This window comes from Enoplosus armatus, chromosome 1, assembly GCF_043641665.1.
Source record: "Enoplosus armatus isolate fEnoArm2 chromosome 1, fEnoArm2.hap1, whole genome shotgun sequence".
Taxonomy (NCBI): domain Eukaryota; kingdom Metazoa; phylum Chordata; class Actinopteri; order Centrarchiformes; family Enoplosidae; genus Enoplosus; species Enoplosus armatus.
The window spans coordinates 4,682,245-4,707,795 of NC_092180.1; the positions used below are offsets into that span (position 1 = coordinate 4,682,245).

At 40.7% G+C, this 25,551-nt stretch overlaps 1 protein-coding gene across 1 annotated transcript in view; it reads left to right on the forward strand.

Moving 5' to 3' along the window:
- The window catches only part of LOC139282486 (protein kinase C-binding protein NELL1-like), a 203,036-nt gene that overhangs the window by 171,036 nt on the left and 6,449 nt on the right, over window positions 1-25,551 (forward strand). The window contains exons 15-16 of the mRNA XM_070902231.1: window positions 7,669-7,764; window positions 19,102-19,242. Of these exons, the coding sequence (XP_070758332.1) occupies window positions 7,669-7,764; window positions 19,102-19,242 (237 nt within the window). The remainder of the gene's footprint in view (window positions 1-7,668; window positions 7,765-19,101; window positions 19,243-25,551) is intronic.

Genomic DNA, 25,551 nt, shown 5'->3' on the forward strand with positions numbered 1-25,551 from the left:
TCCAAAATGGTTCCAATGTCGAGGTCATGATTAAAAGAAACTTTCTTTCTTTCTGTTTTTCTTATTGTCTTTCTTTTGTCTATTGTATTTTATTACTTGGAGTATTCACACTACCAGTGGTGATGGTTTTACGTTTTAATGAACTGCAGGGTGGGCCAAAGACAACTTTCCACTTTTCTATTCTATTTTGTTGTATATTTGTTGTATTATTCTTCTACTTATGCTGCTTCCACCTTTGCTTCCACCGGGAAAGGGTAAACATAGGTCATTTGGTGAGGGTAGTGTCATAATAGTACGTGCTGTTGATTCTGTATGCCAGTGCCACATGAGCACAGGTGTTTTTCAGTTGGTGTACGGCTCTGTCTTCCTACTTCAATAAAGTAGCCTGTGTGATGATAACTAGATGACAAATGAAAGGCAGAAACGTATATTTCTCAAATGATCTTCATTGTGGGTTTAACGCTCAGGGTTAACTTCATATCCTCTAACCACTTCCTTCCTTTGCTTGTACTCTTTTTAATCCTCTTGGTTAGTGTAGTAATAGAATCTGTCACCTCCATCGTTTAAACCAGGTGCACATTTGTGACATGCTTATTTGTAGTCAAGTATATAAACTAACTGATCACCATTCATATGAAGCCAAGCAGGAGTATAAGATAAAGCACTGGTCAGTATTTTAAGGCAGCCTCTTACTTGTGGATATTTATAAAAATGTGATTTTGGATTAGGATTATAGAACATGCTTTTAAGAGATCAGTCTAACTCTTGAGACAGCAATTCTCTGATTTTTCCCTGCCTAAAAACTAGTGACTATAGAAAAAACACAGTGCTTTGATTGCTTTTAAAGTGAAAGCAAGAATCTCAGAGGGCCATTTATACTTTGACAGCTGTTCTGGAAAATAGAAAATGTGGCACAGAAAGAATTCTGGTTGTCAGTTTGCTCATGTTTTTCAGTCTCCATGTCCAACACAAACTAATGGCACCTCTGTGTTAGCTCAGTCTTCTGCTGCCACCTGGTTTTGAAGGCAACATTTCAAACTGTCTCTCTGCACACACACTACAGATTTAGGTGCAATGATTTATGGTCACTTTAGTTCGTTGGCAGGCGTCATTTAATTAAATATCCCATCTGCGAGGTATCACAGCACCCGAGCCGAATGCAAAAATAAGAGTTAATTTTGCAGAATTAGGCCACACAAGTACTATTGAAAATGTTATCAGTGAAAATTACTGAGTGATCTGAGTAATTGAAGAGAAACAGAATTGCCAAGAATCCCTCCCATTTCCTTTTCCTCACATTACCATATTACCATACATACAGTTCATGTCCAACCCAGCAACACCAGCCATTTGTGGAACAGCTAAGAGTGGCCTTGAACAAGTCACCATACATACCTAGAAATGCTTTTTAATTTGTAGTTTTACTTGGAAATCCACGAGTCTCAATGGTGGCCGCTCGCTCACAGCACTCCTGCCTTTCCATCCTTGAGTGGTTTTAAATGTGTGGAGGTTCGTTCCAGAGCGAGAAATCTCCGGAAGCACCTGGTGGAATTAATTGTCGTGTCAGCGGTATTGATCAACCACCCTTTCAACCCTCTGCAGATACATTATGGCAGTAAAAATCTTCCTTAATGCGTCTTTAATCCGTGCCGACCGCCTGGCCCGAGTCCTTATTGTCTTGTAAGTGCGGTCATTATCTGTGATGTTCAGTAAATGCCCAACAGAGAGTACAGCCAAGGGTGAACTGCCTCTACTCTGATGCATAACAAAGTGAGGCATTTGTATGAGTAAATGGGTTGGCATTAATTCTTTCTAAGCTGAGTTTCTGGCCTGCTCAGCTCTTCCTTGCAGGCTGACAGTGGACTTTTACCTCTGTGTTTAAAGCTGCTGTTGTGCATTCATTAGCAGGGAAGCTAGAAGCTGGAGAGAGAGAAAAAGACAGAGTAGGCCTCTTCCTTCCTCTGAGATCAGGTTTGTGGGAGAGAGAGATAAAGAGGAGGAAGGAGTTCAGAGTCCATTATCTAGATACCCTTCTGTTCGAACTACTGATGGTGTGTTCAGGAGCGCTCTGTGATATGTTTTATTGTACATCTCCTCCCTCCTCCTGATTCCAGCATCTGTTGGAAGACACTTACATTTAAAAGCTGCATTCATTGATTTTTAGCCACTAGTGGCAGGAAAACTGGAAAACAAGCTAACACAAAACACATCCCTGACGTATTTATTATCTTATACCTATTATTTTGGCTAACAGTATCTTCTACTCATCCAGCAGACAACGAGTGACATTATCATTCATTCGAAACTGAGTGTCTGACCATCTGATGAGTCCAAAATTCACTCTCCTTGTAGCTCTGATTTGGTCACTGAGAACTCCAGCGAATATCCAGCTCATTAGCTGCTAAATGTTTAACTCAACCCAACTGTCCTTCCAGTAGCACAGACGGCAACCAGCCACTGTCTTTACCAGGCTGAGTAATATGAGTGGACTGATAGATTTGTAGAAACTGAAGTACATCTTGAAAAAACGCTCCAGAAATCTAAAACAAAATACTGCCGGCTTGAATTCCTGTGAGACTGACCCGATAAATGTGCCATAAAAACAAAATAATGAGGTAAAACAGACTAAGAAGCTCTTAAGTTTCTGTAGGTTCGTCACTATGAGTGACCTATAGCCCCAGTTTGTGCCTCTCGTCTGTTAGCGTTACTTCAAAGACTCTTTTAACTGCCTCGTTGAAACAAATATTCCATATGCTTCACGCTCAAAATTTTTTTTAACCCATTTCCCAGGTTGCGACTCTGTTTCCCATCCAAACAAAGATGGAAGCCATTTGCTGGATAGTAAACAGAGTTGCAACTTTTATTTTATCAAGCAGTGGACTGAAGATTTTTTAATCCGGATGGTTGGAAGTCTTTGAGGATTCTGGGAATACCTTCAGAGCAGCAGTAAGCTTTGTTAAACGACCTTCTGGGTTTTTCAAACATGGCCAGGTATTTATCTTTCAGAGAAATGGAGGCTTACTACTGGAACCACTGGAATACATGAGAGGCACAAAGGAGTAACCCCCTTTCACATTACGAGTAGTCATTTGATTCAATGTTAGGGCCAAGATAAAAACATTTGGAAAAAGCCGCTTGAGATTTTAATTTTAATTTTGAGATGATTAGCTCAGTTCTATTCTACCAGAGAATTGCAAAGCGATTTTTTTTTCTACTTTCATACCTACTTGAATTTGCAGAATATATATATTGGCTCTCTCTGTGATATACCTTCTCTTAATTCTGAGATGGATCCTTGGATGCCCAACAACCGTGAATGTGGCTGTTAGCCACGGCACAGAGTGGAATGATTCCATTCTCACCACCCACTGGAAAGCAATCTAGGCCCGTAATGGGAAACTCAAATAGCAAATCTTTGGGTATAAGCATGTCTTGGGAAGTCACGAGTCAGCAACAGGCTCAGTTAAGCAGTGAGATAGTTTAGCTGGAGGTCACAGGGACTACAATGAAGCTGGGCAGTCTCCTCCTCGCAGCCCCTGCACAGGCTATTTGTCGCTGTAGCGGGGGGTCCTGGTAATGTAATGTGAGGGGGGCAGAGGGAGGAGCGGAAGAGGAGAATAGGAAAAAAAACAGGCAATAGCAGTTGGTACAAGGCACACAAAGAGGAGAGGAAGTGTTGGTGAAATGCTTTGTATAAATTGGTGGTGAGATTACAGAGTTTGTGGAGGTTTGAGATATCTACAGCAACAATAGAGCGTGATAGCAAACTGTGGCATCAAAAGTAAACATCAGGTTTCTTTGTGTCAGGTGAGGAAACACAGAGATCAATTTCTACAACCACGGGAGAATGAAATGGAACAGAATACGATGCAGATACAATACAAACCTCTCATCTATGTGAGTGCGTCGTCTGCTGTATAGGATGTGAAATATCACTCCTCTTCTGTGCTATGGGACGTTCTGCTGTGGTTGAAAACAGCAGCACCACTTTTTTTTTTATTGTATTCTCAATCTTATTTGGGAATGGAAAACTTTCACCATCACACTTTCTGTCTGTGAAGGCAACCAGTTCTCCCCTCAGAGAGCACATGCTGTACTCTCACCAAAGATCTAGCAAAGCGATTTCAAGGGCAAATCTTCTTGTTGCCATTTGCCAGTCTCTGTCATAAATTGAATGAAAGAATGTAAACGCCATCACAATCAGGTATTGAACGAACGCACACCATAGCCTGACCCTCCCTGCAGACATCTGTGGCTAGAAACACTGCAAACGTGTTCAAACATCCCTGAATTTCACTTTCAAAAACAACACACCCTTTTGTTATGTTCATCTTTTTTCAAATGGGAGTCAGTTAGCGCTTTAGAGAAGTATAAATCCAGCTTCAAGTGAAGTTGTGTTGTTCTATATTATTCTTCCAAATTCAAAATAATATCTGTAATAAAGTACACTGAACATTATAAATCGATATTTTATCTGTAAAAGTGTTTAAAAGTTTTAATCTGAGCTCATTTTAATCCAACAATATGACTGTATTCCATGTCCACACTAATACGCTTTATAATTGGCAGCGGCAGCATTATTATTACTGGTATTATTATGATAAACCTGAGTTTCGGTGGAGAGTTGTAGTATGCCAGTGGTCTAAATGTATGCTGTCTGGGATTTTTTGTTCTTGTCTTTTGGCAAGAAAATTGTTTCTAGCAGCTTTGATTGAAAAATACGGGTCTTAAAAACACCCACCCTCGGTGAAGCCCCCTCATCTTTGGAAGTCATTAGTTCGACAGGCAGGCGGCATTATGCTGATGGTTGTGAAATGATAATTAGGGCTGGAGATAGATTGAGTCAATATAAGAGTAATTAATTTTTAAGTGTGAGGTTTATTAGTACAGAGGCAATCAGGCTCCTAATGAGGGCCTGATAGAACTTCTTAAACAGTGGAAGCAGTCAAATGAATAGCTCTAATAGCTTCTGGAACGGGTCTCTTTTATTTATTGCACGTATGCATTCGTTTGTATATTTAGCACTTTTTTCCAAACACCAGGGTGATAATTTACACGGATAAATTATGTTTCTTTGGATTCATAAACCGAAGGGAGACATACATTACACACAGATATTACACTCACATGCCCTATGTATGTGATTATAAATATATTTTTCAGCCCATTAAGGCTCATCTTTCAAATCATGTCATTAATTAAGCTTAGAAATACTCAAGTAATGTCTCTTTAATGAACTTGCTCAATTAAGTCTGCCCTCTTTTTGGTGTAATCCTCCTCTCTTTCAGCACTGACTGACTAACTACTCCTTCTCACTGTCTCTTCCTACACTCGCTCTTCCTTTTGTTTTGCGGAGTACATTCCTCTGCCGGCTCTCCTCAACCTGCTGCTCCTCCTGTGCATGTTTGTCTCGGCTATGTTGATGCATCACACCCCGTTCGCTCACAGAACAAATCACCGTCATTTGCGCCGCCTGCCTGCTTCCAGCAAAAAGCAGCAAGATAGTTTCTCGCACACGTACACACAGACGCACACAGTGATACGGTTTTCAAATAACTGCAAAATTGACAAGTGAAATGTCACCTCATGAATGATTCAGGTAGCTCTGTAGGCGATCAATAACGACATCTGTCATCTAACCACATATAATATAAATCTGACTGGTGGTGGAGCAATTATGGCCTGTCAAAGTAAAACAATTTGACCTTAGATTAAATTATAATCCCCACTAGGCTAGGCTTGAGCTGTCGGTATGGACTTTAGTCCTGTTTTTGAGAGTGTCCTCACCAACACGTTTTCCAGACAAGGGACCTCTAGTGGTGGGGTAAATAATGAATGCCCTCTGTCAGTAGCAAAGGCAAAATTAGCATGATGGCATTATACAGATGTATAACCTCTCAGGGTTTGGTCACACCAGCATTTATAACAGCAAAAGCCATGAAGGTGGTCTTTCCCTAACGTCAACTAAATAGTTTTAATGGCCTAAACTTAACCAGACAGTCATGTGGATCATTTTGGAAGGCACCGGAAAAGTGTTGCGTGGGGCCATCGCCGTCTTACCAGCAACGCTAAGCACTTATAAAACAAAAAGTGAGGCAGAAAATTTATACGTGCTAGGATTTTATCTTACTTCTTTTGAGTATGGAGCAACAGTAGCTCAGGTGGTAGCGCAGGTCGTGCTTGACACTGGACCTTGAATCTGCTCCTGAGGTTAGCTGCTTGCGTGGCAGCTCTGCCACCGGCAGTGTTGTCAGTGTGTGTGGGTAGGTGAATGTGAGACTTTGTAAAGTGCTTTCACTGGTCTCAGGATAAATGTGCGAAATAAAAGCAGTCCACTTACCTTGGAGCTTTGCCTGAGTATCCACAATAAAATCAGTTTCATCCTTGTGCTGTACAACCAGTACAACCAAGCTTTTAGGACAAATTCAATAAAAAAACAAATAATATTCAGTTCAGTTTTGCAGTAGAAGCATCAGGTGACAGAAGCTGTACAACTGTTCATTTTAACCAATGCTTCCAAAAGACAAGACAAAATCTTGAGTCTCTTTTTTCAAACAAACTTACATGTAAATAAACACGAAGTCACAGTACAAAGTAATCAAAAGGACATTTCATCCATTGAACAGAAGCCTTTGATGCTAGTGATTCTTTAAGAAAGAGTTAGCTCATTAAATATTTGTATGGAATGTCTTGTTATAATTTATTGTCAGCCACTTGGGGATAAAAAAAAACACCAAAAACACAACATCTCCACCTGATGAATATAAGGCTAATACTTACTCTCCTTTTAGCTTTCTGCGTGTCTCCACCAACAAAAAATTCCTTGCTCTTTAGCTGCTAGAGGTTTTTCCACCAGCTATTTGCCTGCTGTTTGGTGCTGGACAGGTCGTGTATAGTGGGTCTGTTATACCATTTTGCTGAAAACAGCTGTCTGCTGCAGCTGGAAAGAGGTTTGACAAGTGCTTAGTCTGCAGTAAATGTGCCGTAAAACCAAAACAATGAGCTAAAAGATGCTAAGAAAGCTCTGTGGTGATCATTCTCTGTGGGTTTGTTGCTACAAGTGGCCCCCTTCACATTAGAAACAGTCATTCGGTTGATTGCTAATTTTAAAAATATTGATGAGTGGATATTTTAAACAAGTCAGCATTGTTTCCAGTCTCACTCTCAAGACACATGGTGCCTTTTTGTCTCCGGCCACTTGGAGAAGCTGTCTTCTCGATGATAACCACTTGAAAGATACACTTTCAATAAAGCAGAATGAATATGAGGAGGACAGGTTACAGTTTTGAGCTGTGTATGAGGTGATGTCGGTAATAAAACGATTCTTTCTTTTTTTTTTTGGGTGAAGTGCCTCTCTCAGGTGCACAATATTGCCATTTCAGATCTTGTGATAATATTTTATCAGGTTGTTCGGTGGCACTCCGCATCCTGAGTGCACACACACACACACACACACATCCAAACATAAAAATACCATTTATGAACCCATGTGAATGACAAAAAAAATGTGTGAACTGTTACCCTGCTTTTAAAAATAGTCAGGGGAACCACTTTGCACATTGTAATGCCTTCATGAAACCGTAAACTGCAGGAATTTTTTGTGCTGCTGCTGTGATATCTAGGATATGAAGACAAATTGAACTAATACATTTATTTTTCTCTTTCTAGCCTTCTGTGAGGAGGGATGCAGGAGCGGAGGGACCTGTGTGTCTCCCAACACGTGTGTCTGTCCCTCGGGATTTACAGGACGCCGCTGTGAGACAGGTAAGGACCCCTGAGGACCCTGCCTGACCCCTCACCTGTCCTGCTTGCTCAGTTGTCCCTCCTAATTAAAGCTCAGCTGGAGCATCAAATTGTGTTTATCGAGTTTCAGAAGTGACATCAGAGAAATGGTCATCAGGTCGGTCTGAGGGCTCAGCGGTTGCCCCTTGTCTGTCTCTCACTCTGTCTGTCTCTCTCTCTGTCTGTCTCTCTCTCTCTCACACACACACACACACACACACACACACTTTCACGCTCCATCTCTAAAGCCCTGTGTTTAAATTGGACACTGCAGAGATTGAGGATCCCAGGAGAGCTGTAGAAAAGGACAGCTAATTCTTCTCTACTCTCCTCTTCCATTCCTTCCTCTCCTGTTTCATGTTTACTCTCTTCCCATTTTCTCGTTCCTTTCTCCTCCATCCTTTCCTCTCCTCTCTTGTTTTTCCCTCCTTCCCTCCCCTCCTTTGCCCTCCCTCCTTCCCTCCTTTCTTCTTCTTGACTCATTACCCTCCTCCTCTCTTTTTTTACTCTCTTCTCCCCTATTTCCTTTCTTCTCTCCTCCATCCTTTTATCATCTCTTCCTCTCCCCTTCCCTTTTCTCGTCTGCTTTCTTTTCCTTTTCCTCCACTCCTCCCTCTCCTCTCCTTTACTCCTCCCTTTTCCTTCCCTCTATCCTACACTTGCTTTACTTGTTCTCCTCCCCTCCTTCCTCTCACCTCCTTTCATGCTCCCATTTGCTCCCCTTATTCCTCTTGTCTCCTCCCTGTTTTCCTCTCGTTTCTCTTCCTCATCTCTCCTCTGTCATTACACTTTCTGTCTCTGTGGCCTCCTTTTAAAGAAGTGATCAACCAGCTCTCATAGAGCACCACATTCACATTCATGTGCACATCATTGGTGACATAAATTACTCTAAATGCAGCCCCAACCACTTAGAGCTCAGTAACGCTGTCAGTCCTTATAGTATCTGTTAAGATGTAAAGCAGTGGCAGCTTGCACACCTCTGTTTGCTGTTTTGTATCCCATTAAAAATGGCTTGGAATTTTAAAGGGAGATTACAATACAGTTTAATATCCAGTAAGAATAATTAAAAAAATGCAAATGTTACTTTACTGTCACAGTCACTGTTGCAGGTATTTCTCGTAGCAGTAATGACAAAGTGCTTTCTGAAATTTGAGTTTTTCTACTTACAGCAGGTTTGAGTTTCCTCATGTGTCTGGATCTAAAATTTGAATTCTCCCGAAGTCCTGAAGTTACTCAACTGGAGACAACCTGTGCTCTCTCTGATCTCTATGAGACATTTCAGAGCTTTCTCTGTGTGTGTGTGTGTGTGTGTGTGTGTGTGTGTGTGTGTGTGTGTGTGTGTGGGAGAGAGTGTGTTTGTCAGAGTGTGGGTGTGCATGCTGGAGAAGTACACAAATTGCAGTTACCTTTATCGAATGAACAGCAAAGTAATTATAAGTTGAACTTCACCGGTTAATTATTTGGAAGCTGCGCATTTCCTGTTAGTTACTGTCACTCTGTAGTTAAATCATACACGTCTTCTTTTCTTTCACAACACTTTATATATTATACTGTATATACAACACTTTGTGGTAGAGAAAACAAAAACAAATTCACATGAACGAGGTTATCAGCGACAATCAGCGTGCAACACGGTTTATGAAAGCTGGCAATCAAACAAGGACTAATAAACCTCCAAACAAACAGCATCAAATATCTATCAATTAATTAATGTGGCAAGCTAATTCCTCAGCTGCTGTTCTCTGAAAATGAAATTATATGTATATAAACGTAACATTTCGCCATTGCAACTTGACACATCTGTGCCTGAAAATTGAATTTTGATGACTAACAAAATGCAGGATTGGTTTGAAAAAAGACTGCATTGCATCTGCAAAATGGTTCTGTTGCTTCTATTTGAACCACTTTGGAGGGGGTGAGGGGAGGAAAAGACTACGCAAAGACGAAAATAAAGTGTTGAAGTGAGGAGCAAAATATGGACTAACACATCATCCCACTAATGAGGCTCCCCCCTGTGGCCCTCCGGCTGCTTCCCTCCGGCCGCTGCAGATGTGATGCAGTGCAAAATCACTCTGTCTCTCTGTGTCAAAATATGTGTCTGTCTCTTGATGTCAAACACTTTCTCTCTACATGTATACCTCATTTGCAGAAGCTGATTTCTGCTCACTGTAAGGTTACAGAGCCACCGATTACTCCACAGTTTACTTCAACAATATGTTTCGATGTTAAAGTTTGCTAGAACGGGATGAGAGAGAATAGAGATTGAACAAAATCCTGAATATTTGGAGGGATCACATCTTTATATGAAATTGCAGCTGAAATATTGAAAGCAACGTAAATGTCTTAAAATGATGATTGTTGCTTCTGAAATGTGTTTGTAGGAGAGTAATATTTCAAATTCAAGCTGTGGCTGAAGTTGCGTCACTGAAAGAGGTTGAAGTGGAATTTGAAGTGAAAGTGCTGAGTCGAGGTTTAGAGTCAGATGAAGTGCTGAAAGCAGTTGACGAACAAACTGTATGCCCTGAAAGGAATTGAAGTGTCAGTTGAAGTGTCACAGTTGGTTCAGATTAAGGACATAAATCATATTGTGTTTACCTTTACTGATAAGCAACGTTAAATTGTCAAATGTATGAGAGTTTTGGTCTTTCTGATTATCATTATTTATTAGCATTATCAGTGTGTGTATGTTTCCAATATGTCTATGAAGAATTAACAATACTGTGAATATCAGAGCTACTCATTGCCCCTCAGATACATTTTTAAATGAACTTTTTTTTCCAAAAGAAGTTGCCGTACTTTGGTGTTTGAACTCAATGCATCATCTACAACTCTATTATACATTTTAAGCAAATACCAGTATAATAAAACAAAACCACAAGAGGCTGACGATATGTCACGATAGTGTTAACGAAGTAAAACCAAAGTAAAATACTTCCATAACCTTAAAGTGCTGTCGGGGTTGGTGGAGTTTTACTTGAACACTCGCCTTAGGCAACTTGTACGAGCTGTACAGAAGGCTCCTGTTTCAACACCGTGTACGACATGTTCTCTGTGTCTGTCTCTGTGTTTCACTCTCAACCTGTCTCTACATCTGTCAAACTCTCTTACTGTCTGTCTATCTCATGAACATCTGCCTCTATCTTCTACCTCCACTTCCATCTCCATCTCTGCCGCCCTTCCCTCTTGTGTAATAAAACACATCAGTGCTCCACTGACATCTCTCCTCTGTGGTGTATACTGTAGCTCAATGGGAGCTTAAGAGCATCTAAATATAAAGCCAATGGGAACAGAGTCGATCTTTTCACTGATCTTTTCATCTTCCCCCCACGTTGATCCGTTCCTCGGGGTTGCCTGTCTTTTTTTTCAGTGGGTTCATACAGTATAGCCGCCACAGATCCACTGTTGGATCCTTGTGATTTCTTTTCTGAAATGCTTTACTCCAAAGAATCAAAACTGAACAGCTGACCTAACAATGAACTCACAGTTCACACACTGTGAGATACAAACTACTTCTTGGCTAAAACACTGCAAAGTATGTGGTTGGATTTGAGTTGAGTCATTTTGTAAAACACAAAGTGCCACGAGTTTACTGTTTCGGCTGTGTCAGAACATGGACAGCAGCAGCAGCAGCTGTGAGGGAAAAGTTGTTGCTTTCTTTATGTTAAGTATAATGTATGTTGGAGTTTTGAGGTTCAGCCAAACTGCAGGAATAAAGGAATGATTACAGCAGTCAAAAACTCTTTCATCGTACATGTTGGGTGTATGTGAGGGTTGTATTAAGACAGGCTTGATAAACTCTTTGCCAAACCTTTAAAACTTAACTAACCTGGGATACCATTGGTCATTGTCAGTTCTCAGTTCACTGTAATGCTTTTATTGTGGAAATGAAGCAGCACTTTTACCTTTACTATGATCAAACTAGCCGTGTTCATTGTGTTTAAGGAATGTGTCAACCAGAGCAACAACATGGCAACAATAATACATAGTTTTTCGATGACAATGGATGTTTATTGAAGAGGCTTTACAGGTGTCAATCAACAATGCTTTTTAGCAGGGCACATTAGTTGTTGCTTTTGGTGTTTTCATGGGATTAATTGAAAAAAACTGATTTGCAGGTCCAAAGATATTCAGGCATCTAAATTAAAACTGGGCTGGATTTGTTTGAAAAATGTCCAGGTTACATATAACAATTCAGTGATTATATGTGAACATGTATGTAGGCTCTGCTTCATACTGACATACAGTTGTTTAATGTGTCCCAGATGTCTAAATAACTTGTCTTATTAGCCGTGTCATCCTTCAAACCTACACACACCTAATCTCCGTCCTACTTAGATACTACATCATGTCAATAAAGACTTACTTTAACAAGCAGACATTTTGTCAGGTGCAATTATAAGAGGTAAATAAAAATGAGCCAAGATATCAGTAGAGCAGCGCTGCATGCAGTCATTAGTGCTTGGCTGTGGTCTGTGGTCACTTTAACAGCTCTTTTAATCCAGCAGGTTGTTAATTTTATGCACATTTACTGGTCACAGACTATCAGGTACGAACAAACACAAAATCTGGTTGTTGTTTCTGTCTGAGGACACATTACTGTAAATGCCTTGTGGCGTTTTCCATAATGTTGTTTCAGTAGGTTAGTAGGGCTGAGATAAGTGTAATTATGTAAAGCTCAGCAGGCCAGAGGATTCTCCAGAGAGCTCAGGGATTATTTTAACTATGTGTGGATTAATTCTCATCTCCACAGTGAGCTAAAACTCACAGCTCTTCACAGTCCAGGCTGTCATAAAGTCTTCACGTATCCCTGTTGGGAAACTCCACAGAAGGGGCAGAAGTGAAGCCCTGCAGAAAGTACTAAGTGCTCTGGTTTGCATTGTGATGGAAGGAAACAGGGGGAAGTGTAAAATGCTCTCTGCCTGCTTTCCTTCCTGTGGCTGTAACAAAGATTGATGGAGTATATGCATGTGTGCGTACTCTGCTTTATACCACAGGAAGGTCACCTGTCCACTTCACTGCCGCAGACAAAGAGAATTGAGGGCTGTTCACACACACACACACACACACACACAAACACACACTTGTACACACACACCAGCTAATAAATAGCTTTATTAATAGAGTATTGAGCTACAGGAATTATTGACTGTGTGCGAATGAAATGAGCTTTTATTACGTGTAAATAAAAAGGTCTTACTTGGCGGGTGATGAATGGGGTTTTAAATAACAAGTGCTCTCCATAAAAAGAGATTCAGAGTCCTGGTGGAATTAGGTATTTCTGTGCTTACAAATGGTGCTGTGTCTCATCACAGGTCTCAGATCAGACAGGTTTTCAGTTTCACCTCCTCATTCCTGGTGGGTCATTATAGTTGTGTGTTGTGTTGACAAGCATTGCTCAAAACTACAGAACCGTGTTTACATTTTTAGACATGATCCAAAAGATATCAAGTATGTCAGGCCTTTTGGCAAAATATGTATAAAAATAACTAAGACACCTAGAATGTTTCAATTAGGTGTAATGGTTTATCCATGAAAACAAAAAAAATCTATTTATGTGTTTTATTTAATTTCTCAGGTAGGCGAAGTTGGTTGTTCTGTCCAACACTTTGGTCCAGAGAAATATATCATGACAACTACTGGACAGATTAGTTGATACAGATAGAGCCCTATCCTATTGGGCACTGTGATTTGCATGTATTTTTTATCAGTTCTGGTCAGATTGCCATACAGTTTTACCTGGATATGCTTCATGACATTTGCTGTGAATATTCAAGGTCCCCAGAGGATGAATATTCATGTTTTTGATGGCCCCTAACCTCTCCTGTAGTGCCATGTTATGACCCAGTTCAGCCATTGAGCCCAGATTTCAGTTTTATAAAGGAAAATATTACAGTGTAATGGCTTCCATGAAATGTGTAGAGCACATTCATGCTCCCCAGTGGATGAATCCTTTCCAGTTTGGATAATGCATTCACATTCCTCTCACACCACTCGCAGCTCGAAGTTTTAAGATAAGACTACATGGGGAAATGCACACGTTACAGCAGTCGAAGGAACGGTCTAAAGAGGGAGGAAAAGGATAACGAACAATCTAAAAATAAGGAATGAAGGAAATGACATTTGAAATACTTCTGACAGCACTTAATGTTGTTGTCACAGCACACAGAAACAAAAGAACATTGCATAATGTACATGCAGTGATTCCAAAAGGCAATGACGGCAGTTACGGTTTTTATTGTTCTGTTTGTGTTCTCATTCCAACACCTTGATGTAGAGAGGCTCTCCTCCACATGAAGCTGCTAAATATGGGAGGTAATGAGTTTATTGCAGTTAATGAAAAACAAAGTCGTACACAATAGAGAGCGAGTGTGTGTTTGTGTGTGTGTGTGGGCGCTGAGTAGAGCAGTGAGATAATTATAGGTCTGTGAGCTCTAATGAGCGAAGCGCGTTGGATGATAGAAGGATGGTGAAAAATAGGTAGAATACAGGTGGAAAGGAATGTGAATGTGTCTCAATGCTGATATGGATGCAAATATCGCAGAGGTCACCGAGGTGGTGCAGTGCAGTGCAGAAGTCACCCATTTTTTTGTTGTGTTCACTCTGTACTGCAGCCATTTTGATTAGAAATGAAACAACACAATAAACATGTGTTGCTAATGTCACATAGTTCCCCAATTATAGCGGACCAACATTTATATTTATATGAATCATATATTTTGTTGCAGATTCTTTACAGTCAGTGACTATCGGAAGTCATTTGGTATCTTCCCCAGTGTTGCTCTTCTAGCTATTCACTCCCTGCTTGTTTAAGAGCCTTCAGAGCTCAGTCACACCAGCATTATTAAAAGTGAAGTTTTGGATCGAAATCAATTCACACTCAAATTCATGCCGTTGACCAATTGCAAACCATCTTGACAGTGCTAACCTTTAAGGGAACAGAGAGAACTGGAAAGACAGGAGGAAGTCATTATATTAGCTGTTGCATCATCCAACTTTACATAACTTTGCTCTGCTAAATGAGAAGCACCAAGCTTTCCTATTTGCACCTACTTTGTCATGAACAAAACTAGTGACAGCCAACGGTAGCTACTGTATGACCCGACGGTAATCATTACATCACAAAACTTCCAGTACAACCTATTTTTCAAGCATGTGCAAACAAATGCTGTTTCTGTTTCTTCAGGTTCTTCTTGGTTGCCTTGTCTGTATGTTGGGCTCGTCGCTCTGCTGTATTGACGTAAAATACGCTGTCCCTACGCTGTTCACCCAATATAGATTTAAACACCTCCACTCACCCTTGAAGCTGAAAGTAGCCGGTTTAATTTCGGTCATTGTTTCAAATTAGGTGCCGTGTAGTGCAGAGTCAAAACAGTGACAACATGTTAGTGCCCTCTGTTTTGTGTAATCAAACAGTAAAATACAGAAAAGCCACAGAGAGATGAAACAGGCAGAGAAATAAATATTGAAAATCTAAATTTTTACAGACAAGAAAATTAGCAATTCTCTCAGAAGATGAAAGAAGAATTGCGGCATGTCATATACCTCACAATTAAAATGGTAGCATTTTGTAGCAGCGGTGAAAAACCTCTTAGAATGAGGCACTTTTCATAAATTATGGACAGATATGTTGGAGAGCAGGGAAGGATTCCTGTTATTAGGAAGGCTGGCAGCACTGTTTTTGTGTGCCTCTGGGTGTTCAAACTGGGCATTATTGCTTTTCTTCCTTACAACTCTCTCTCCACAAGGAACACAAACATGTTTATTTGTTTATGTAAAACAGGGAAGTGTTTTGCATGAGAACTCATACTTAAAGTACAGAATGTGGAGTCTCAAAGCGTAAGTAAAAGTGAATGACTGAATAAGGAATCTTGTTCCATTTTAGATTTAAATCATTGTGCTCTGATCCTAATTGGCACTAAAAGTTGTGTATTATTTGTGACTGTGACAAACAACTAATTTGAGTGGTTACAGCGACAGCGAGATTAGCTGTAGACGTTTACTGTCGGTTAATTAGTTGGTTAATGCTGTATAAAGCGATATGTGGTCTGTCCGTGTTGTTATTAGAGCTGCCGGCAGCTGTTAGCCTTCTTTGTGCAGCGACTGATGGCTGCTGTGTTCTGTCGCAGGGTTAAATAAAAACACAGCATGACAACTTTGCAGGCATGAAAGGAATGTAATATGACAAAGATAAGATCATTATTTAGCAAGTGTGTTCATTTCTGTTTGTTGCAATGCTCATTTCAAGATGCTGAACATGCGTTTCTTCACTGGCTACCTCTCTGAACTCTATTTGTATATGAATTTGAAGCTAACAGGAGACTGTAAAGTTGAAACACCACAAAGTGAATTCAATAATCATCTGATCTGATCGCAACCAAGCTACACTTTTTTTTCTCTTTGTCTTCCCAAGGGCCAAGGAGTACCTTTTAATGTTTGACGTATTTTAAGGTTTGTGCCTCAATAATTTAGTTGTTTCACAGAAATGATGTTTATGAAGACTGATGATTCCTCACTGACAAACAGCTACACTACAAAAAAGCACAAAACTGAACAGATACTCAACACTGTCAAGTTGGCAGCAGTACCTCCAGTGTTTGGTCGTGTTTCAATGAACACAACTGGCTCTGTTTGTGGGTGGGAAGCCATGTCTTTGTCGCTTGAGTGGACACCTGCACAGAGAGGCCGGTGGGATCTGGGTGAATAGCATTGTTTTAATCAATCTCAGCGCTTAGTGTTTTTCCCTTGGAATTGGAAGTAAAAAAAATGAATCCTGTTAAATTGAATCAGGGTCAGCGCTTGAAACTTAATGATGCATTGAATCTCCGCTGAAGGACTCTAATCGCCACTGGATTAAATCATTGCACCTTTAGCATGTGGAATAAGCAGCCCAAGCACGTGGACGTATGCCCCCTCATGCACACGCGCAGCACTGCTCTCTTGATGAAGGTTTAGCTGCTCTCAGCGACCAGTCACCTCTAATCTCGGTATGTTTCAGTGGGATGTCAGAGAGGGAATCTTTTTGTGGATCTCTGACTGGATCTCTGACCTGAGGGGCTGACAGAGGGCAGCTCTCCCAGCAGCTGTCACGTCTTATTACCTACAGTGCACCAGGCTAACAGCACGACCACAGCACACACACTGCTAAACGGCTCACCCTGAGTCTCTCTTTTATCTGTGTCGAGATAAACGTGTGTGTGTGTGTGTGTGTGTGTGTGTGTGTTCGTAAGACAGGGCCAAAGGTATCAACTGTGACTTTCACAACGGGGCTGGAGCAACACAAAAATGTTCATGGCACAAGATCACAAGGCCAGTTTGGTTATTTTTTTTATGGATGGAGAAACTAAACTATATGCTGATGAGATATGGAAAAGTGTGTGGTGGGGACGACTGCAGTGGGTTTTGGCTTCAATGTAGGTGGATGAAAATTAAATATATCACACTGCTCTTCTCTAAGGCAAGGCAAGTCAAAGTGCTGCAGATTAGACATAAAAAAGGCAATTCTCCAATACACAACGTTTTCAACTATCTCGCTATCACAAGGGTGGTATATAAGTTTGTTTCTGTTTCTTCTTGTTTCCTAATATACAGTGTAGTCTATTACTTAGTCACGTGACTTTACAATATAAACATACTGTAAAAACTAGGTCAAAGCAGTAGAATCATCTGAATCTTTTCCATCTGTTTACACTTCTGCATAGCCCTAACATCCCTTCTGTAACTAAAATTCATACTATTCTCAAAAGAACGACTTAGACTCACACTGGTCTGCACCTCGTTCTGTGTGAAATGGTAAACCAGGTTTGCAATTGTGCAGATAAGAGTCAAATTTGTGGAGAGCGCGAATATTGTAAACACAACTTTCTCAAATGGAAAAACTTTGATTAAAAGAAACATTCTGATATTTTAGGAAACATGCCTATTTGTTCTCTTGCCAGGTGCTCTCTTATCACTTTCATCTTTTTACATTTATTGGCTTCAAGCGTCTCAGCAGATCACATAGCTGTCTGGTATCATAAGAGTCGAGGGTAAATGCAAACAAAAAATGAGACAGACTGATGTTCAATTGAGAGACCCAATCTACTCCAATGTAAAAAAAAAAGATGCCCCTGTCTCTCCAAGCTGCATGAGTAGTATTTACTCCTCCCAAACAGAACATCAGGTTCAGAGTCTCTGTGAGAATGACAGGTCATCTGTTTACATTTGACTGGCCTCTGTGAAAAGACCAATAAATAAATAAAGCAATCCAAAAGCTCAAAATGTGTTTAAAAAAAACTATTTACTACCAAAGTAAATCAGATTCTGTAAGAATTTAGCAGCTTTTGGAGCAGCAGAAGTTTCAGTGCCTAAATCTCAACTTTGTAAGCACGATGTCACTTCACTTGTATCATTGTTTGTACTACTTTCATTATAAGTGCACACATTTTATGGGCTGTGAAATAACAAGTCTGTGGGTTGAGCTTCGTCAGAGGAGGATTTCACCAGCATCAATGTCCATTTCAAGTAGTGTTTTCCCTCTCAAAATGACGTGAAAAAACAAAAAAAACAACAAAAGATTTTGTGGATTTTCACTTTTAACTTTTAAGTGAATTTGAATGGATTCTCTCTACAAAACTCGACACCTCGCTCGCTTATAAAACACACTCTTAGAATCCATTACATAATATGAAAAATGCCTGCTGGTCAAGCCTCAAACTATTGCAGGTTTTCTAGTTGATTTGCTTGAGATATGGGGTTTCCCCTCTTCAACGACAATATGAGATATACGCAGACATGACACTTAATGAGCAGCCCCTCGCTACCTTTCCTTGTTTGCTATGGTTCACATTTAGGTGATTGTGATTGAAGGTCACGCTTTAACTAAAAGGGTGTGTGCGCAGGTCGGGTCTTACAGCAAGAAGCAAGAGAGCTGCAGATGAGGAGCAGAGCTCACATCATACATAATGGATGAGAGAGATTTACTCTCCTGAGAAGGAGCGAAGACCTAACGCCTCTGGGCTGGGCATGTGTACGCACATCGCATCCCAGAGACAAAGCGAGCTGAGTAGAAACAGCAGAGCGAGCGAGGAGAAAAAATAGAGAAGTGCACGAAGGAAACAACTCTGCTGCCAAATGGTGTGATTTCTGAAAGACCTTGATCCCTGCTGCGACAGACAGGCTGCAGAGATGTTGGCTGTCTAATGTGGGCAGACGCTGACCCAGCTCTGCTGTTGTGGTGGCAGCTTGCTAGCACAGATCAAGCTCAAGCTGAAGTTCCAGGTTTATGTTCGTTGCTCGGAAAATAATTTAGACTAATGCTGATGTTGTTGTGTGTGTCCTCAGATATCGACGAGTGTGCAGAGGGCCTGATTGAGTGCCACAACCACTCCCGTTGTGTCAACCTGCCTGGCTGGTACCACTGTGAATGCAGAAGTGGTTTCCATGACAATGGCTCCTACCTGCTCGATGGGTGCTCCTGCATTGGTGAGCACACATTGAATTGAAACATCCTTATCACTGCTTGAAATACCAGCTCCTAAACCTCTACTTGCCTCCGCCCAGCTACTACAGACTTTTCCCCCCACTCTCTCTTTCAGTATTCAATTACTGTCACCGTGTGGCTTCCTCTTCAAGTCTCTTTCATCTCTGGTTTCCTACATGATCGCTTGATTGCCAGTCTTTGTCTCATTTATCCTCTTTGAAAATCTAACATGTAGAAGCACAGACTGTGATCTAGTGTACAGGTGCACGTGTGTTTGCGCTAACATGCCATCCAGTAGGCTCACAAGGAGGCTAATCAGAGGTTTCCTCACCTTCACAGCTTAAGAAACCCACACACACAACCATTAATGAGATATTCATGAGGAACACACAGTAGTTTCAGACACGATAGGATGTTAGTGTCGCGTGCCCTATCCCATGTGGTAGCTCAAAAAGTCAGAGAGAGGCACAGTTAAAGACAGAAATAGAGAAACACCCGGCTTGTGTGTTTCCTGTGTCAAAACACAGTGTTGATGATGCGCAGAACAGGAAAGTACAGTGAAAGTCACACACACATTCACAACTTGCAAAATAATTTGCGAGTGATGGGAATTTTATGATGTCGTTACATGTTAACTGTCTGTGTATAGTTTTTTCCACGGCTTTGTTTTTTCCATCTGTATCGTGGCATCCTTTTCATACATTAGCTCACAAGCACGCACCAATTATTAAGCAAATATTGCTAACAAGAGGAAAGAAATCAATAATTATTCAGCCGAGTTTACTCCAGCATACAGTAGATGCTGCTGCTCTCACTCACTCCCACACACAGATATTTGTTCTGCTACTCTGTCAGATAAAAGTTTCAGGAGGCTGTGAAAAGATGAAATCAACTCCGAGCGCATCTTGCGCTTGCCAAGTAGAACTTTTTTTTAAATAATTTGATAGGCCTATTTGATCAGATTTCAGCACTTTGTTCATCTTGAATACGTTCCACCTTACTTTTGGATCATGGCAACATTTCCTGTGCGATTACTGTGGTTGTACATCTCTTAACAAGGCTCAAGTCCCCAGTAAGCACTGATTTGGTGATTTGCAAGTTGAAAGACACTTACCACACATGTTGGTGAAAACTGGGCTAAAACTGTTGTTTCCACCGCATTTAAATGGCTGTACTGTTATGACCTGCTTCACATCGAAATATAGTCATCTAAATACTGCTCAAATAACAATTACATGCAACTTAGACGTCTAAAGGTCTAAGAGTCTGTAGGCACGCTAGCAGCTCTGTGAGGCTGCACAGCGGTGCTTTGAGCTAAATGCTAACTTCAACATGCTAATATCTCACAATGACAGCTCTAACATGCTGATGTTCAGCAGTACAATGTTGACCATAGTCACCATCTTACTTTAGCATGTTAGCGTGCTAATAGCTGCTGACTGATTGCTGGCACTGACAGGATTTTCAGTGGTTCAGCATATTACAGATGACATTCAGAATAACTAATAATAACAGCGGTCCGATTTGATTAATTTACTTTCAGGGGAGAGGTATGATTTCAGTGGTTTCACTCAAACTCAGTTCTTAAGGAAAGTGACAGATACCTTATGTGTGAGACTCTACAGCAGCTTCGTGTCACATTACCACACACATTGAACCCCATCCAGAGTCACCAGCTCACATTGTCTCGTTGCAGATGTTTTGCCCTTGTGATTTCCTATTCTCTGTCGACGTGAGACATACTTTGTGTTCCTCATCCAATTAGTGATTTAAATCTTTTAATTCAGAGTCACCTATAGGCCATCACAACCTCTAGTGCCAAATATAATGAACATTTTCTGTTAATAAACCTCTTCCATGAGTAACTTAAGTGACAATGATGGTTCAAGAGTCAAATATTTGGCACAAAACTACAGTTCAGCCAGTTCAGCCTTCAGGCATTGGAGAGGTGAGTTGGTAAATCTACTATCTACAAACTATTTATGATTAAATTTGCATTTCGTTCTCTTGTTTTGATAGACAACCGACCAAACAGGTGTGGCGTTACATCCAGACATTGTCAGGAGGTGTGTACTGCAGTGTGACAGTATAAAGTGGAAAAAAGATAAAGAGCTGAAAATGAACCAGAATATATTAGATAATATTAACACCAGTGTGTTCATGGGGTTGAAAAGAAAGCTTAGTTTTTATACGCAATTTTCAAGTCTAAAAGGGTTTGATACTCAAAAGAGTCCAGAACCATTGCAGAAGAAGAGGGCGCAACTAGATGATGTAATTAAAAGTCACATGCTTCACGTATGTCATGATTTATTCGCTAAGCCTGTTTCCATTACACTTACGCATTTTGCTTTTATCGACACACCAACAACAACCAACCTAAAACAAACAAAAACCTATTTCATCATTATGATTTAAAAGATGCTATAATCACATAAAAAAAACAGAAACATGACTCATATCTGCAGCAAATGACTGAATGTATGAATGAATGTTACTCACATCAGTCACAAGTCTACTTGGACATTAACTTACTTGTTTGTTGAGGCTTTCAACATATTCATGGCTTGAAATATGATTGCGATTAATGAAAGCAGCTATTTTCATGTCTTTGAGAGATGGCAATAATGAGTTTGCTTTTCTAGACTTTACAGCATAGATACAACAAGTGTGTTGTAATGTGCGTATGTGGGTGTTGTGTATGTGTGTCACTCCTTAATGCAAGTGCATGTAGCTGTGACAGTATATCTGCCACCTTTTTCTCCCCCCACTATGCAGCATTAGGCTGGAAGCCAGCAGGGGAAATAAGTACGAATGACAATTTAACAGGATTTTTTTTTTCTCTCCACAATATCCCTCCAACAGCCTCTCGTGAGTGAACCAAACAGAAAGAAGCCCTTTGTAATAAGAGAGCCCAAAGCAGAGAGCAGCAGCACCAGTCAGTTATCCACATCAACAGCTGCATGTTGGCCAACAGTACGTGACGGCCGTGCAGGAAAAAGCTGAATGCACGAGGGATGATAATTAGTGAGACAGAAGAGGATAATGTTTTGAGAAAGCAGAAAGTCCCTTTGCCAGTGTGTATGTACATCAGTAATTGTGTTCATAATTGCATCTGACAAAGAGCTTAGGTGGTTATTTTTTTGTTTGTTTGGGGTTTTCTTTTTGGGTCTTTTCTGTTAGAGGGATGTATCAAAAATGTATGCACAGATTTCAGTTAAACTCTCAGATGCAAATCAACAGCCGAAAAGCATCACTTTCACATACTATTTTCTGAAAAAAACCGAAAGGCTTGATTAAAAAAGGCACCCAATGGTATAATAATGGGCTGATGAAAACAATCTAACTTAAGATCAAGTGTTAATATCCCGAGTTTTGCCTCACAGCACGTTCTTTTGGCACATGGAACAACTGGCTGTGCTACTTTCAGGGCGTCCTGCTGGGTGATACATGAATCTATTAGAGCTTTTTTATTTATCTGTGAAGTGACTAAGTGAGCTCTTCCTAAAGTTTCTGCTCATATAGACACTTCACATGTCCATAAAGTCCGTTTTTTTGTTTGTTTGTTTTGGAAAATATGTACAGTGATACAATACACTTCATCACAATTTATTATGTTGCAGTGTGTTGCACTGCGTACTGTTGTGGTGAGGACCAGAGCAGCTGCAAGCAGCAGTCCTTTTTCTTTATTGCTTTGACTGGGAGCTGCATGGGCTGCATCTCAAAACACGTTTATTATGCGTAATGCTTTAGGGAGAGACAGGTGGCTTTAATAAACAGATTGTGCATAAAGATGAGGATAATACACCATAAACCCCCACTGTCTCCGTGCACAACAGTGTGTGCACATCATTTTTTCTCTCTCTGTGATATACATGACCTTTCCATATGGGCTGCCTGGAGACATACCAAAGAAATATAATTTAAATACTCAAATACTGAGCTTTCTGCTGCCTTCTAATTACCAACATCTGTCAGAGGGATTTATTTGTGTTGTGTGCCCGTCCGTATGTGTCTATGCCTGTGTGAATGTGTGTTGTTATGTTCACCGCAGGATTAGCGCTTCCATGTGTAACAGCACATGTAGGTGTGAGTGTAAGTTTTTCTTATGGTTGGCTGTGCTCAGCTGGTTTCTCCGAAGGGCTTTTGTGTTTAGTTGTTAGACTGTCTTTCACAGCCTACATGTAAGAGTACGCTTCAGCTGCGAGGCGCAGCTTGTGGCTGAATGTGGTGAATGTAGCATGAAGAGCATTAATCCTTCACCAGCGGAGCTACAGTATGTCTGACTGGCTGATGGGGATTTCATTTAGTGTATGCAAATAGTCTGTCGCAGGCACAATAAATTCTCTACTGAGCTGTTTTCCTCTCTCTCCTTCCTCTCTCTAGCAAACTACTGCAACCAATTAGAGTGTGTATTCAGAACAGTGTATTGTTGTGGCTGGTGTGGTCCCAGCACCAGCCAAGCCTCACGTCCACCCAGAGTAGGTCTGCCTGCCGGATACCGCTCATCATTCTCTGCTGGAGAAAACAGAAATGTATGTTTGCGTGGTGTTCACAGTGTGAGCAACTTGGGCCAGAAGCTACAAACATTTCTCTGTTACCGTCTTTAGTATTTCCTTTCATAGCACTGAATAGTTTTAACAGGTTTATTGTTGGTTGCAATAAATCAACTTCCTTTTGCATTCTGGGTCACTTTTTGGATGAATTTAGCAGCTATGGCGCCTCCAAGCGTTCTGAATTCCTTCCTGGGGTTGACTATTATCTAAGACACACGGGCATTCAACTATGAGAAACTGAGACCTTCAGGATTTTAATAAAGTTAAACAACAGTTACTTTGTGAGCATACAAATAAACTACAGCTCCTATGAAAATGTACCAGCACAGCAGAATGGATATCTACGTAATCTTAACTTTGTGTTGTCCGTATCTGTAAAATTCAACAACGCTCTCTTCTAAAGTCATTATTCCAACTTGTTATCTGTAATCTCTGCAGTCTACACTCTTCAGTCCTCTCTGTCTCGCTGTTATTGCAGACATGTCTGAGTATGTCCCCTCAACTGGTCCATGGGTTCACCTCCTTTGTGGAGCCATGATGTTTATCCCTCAGTGATGAGGGATGGCTTATGGGAAATGGGGTTTGTTAAAGGCAATCAAGTTAAATTTTGTGGAAACAATGGTATTAGATTGTTTTCTTTAAGAATTACCGTCCTTATATGGACATATGAAGTGAGCCACATGACATACCTCTGGCTCTGTTCCAGTAAAACTTCAGTATACAGTCCCCACAGTCTCACTGTATAGAAAGTACATGGACTCGTTGGACTCTAACACACAAACGAAAACAAGAATTCCAAATTTTTTTAAATTTAGTTTCAGTTTTTCTACTTCAGAGCTTTGTTCATGCAACATTAGTAGCATGCTGTCAGTGTTGCGTGGGCGTGATCGATCTCTGTAGGCTGCAGGTGCTGGCAGGGGAGAGCAGGGCCGCTGTCGACAGGACTTTGGTCTTTTTCTCTCAGAGCAGCTCACATTTGTGAGGATAAAGACAGCTAAATGTCATGTCTTGATAAAAGGTGGGGACATACTTTTGGCACCGCGTTTCTTGTGTTACGCTGGGGAAGAAAATGTCCGCCGTCCTCCCTGTTTATGTTGGTTGTTTTGGTTTGTCGAGAAAGAGGCTGATTTAGCAGATGTATCATTCCTTTGATGATATAGTGAGAATATGGTGTATAGGCTATGATTGATGTGACTGAATCAGAATCAGAAGCTATGATACCAGTATGTATGCAAGGTATACTATATATACTTTGTATATACAGGAAGGGGTGTAATGCAAATGATTAGTTTGAAGTAATTATAACAGAACAAAACCCCTTAAAACACTATTCATTTGTGGGAATTGATTCAGTAAATCAAAGAAACCTTTATACCAAAACACAGCTGCCAGCCTGCTGCTGAGCACCTCTGGGTGCTCCTCCCTAACTGACCACAACAACCTGTAATTTCAGTTTCTACTGCTATAATGACTGAACTCCATTCATTTGAAGGAATGATTAAAGTGACTTGAGGGATGAAATACTAATTTGTGCACGACACAAATTATTACAGATGTTACGCTTGATACCTGCCAGGCTCCATAGTAATGTGAGGAAATAGGAGAGCTGAGAAAGGATGCGTCTCGTACTGTAATACATGTGCTTTATCCAACACTACAGCTCTGAATCCAGACATCACTTGTGATTCATCCCAGCTGTGTTTGGCAAGCAAATGGCAGTACAGTAGTAGTACTGTGTCAATAGCATTGTTCATTAAT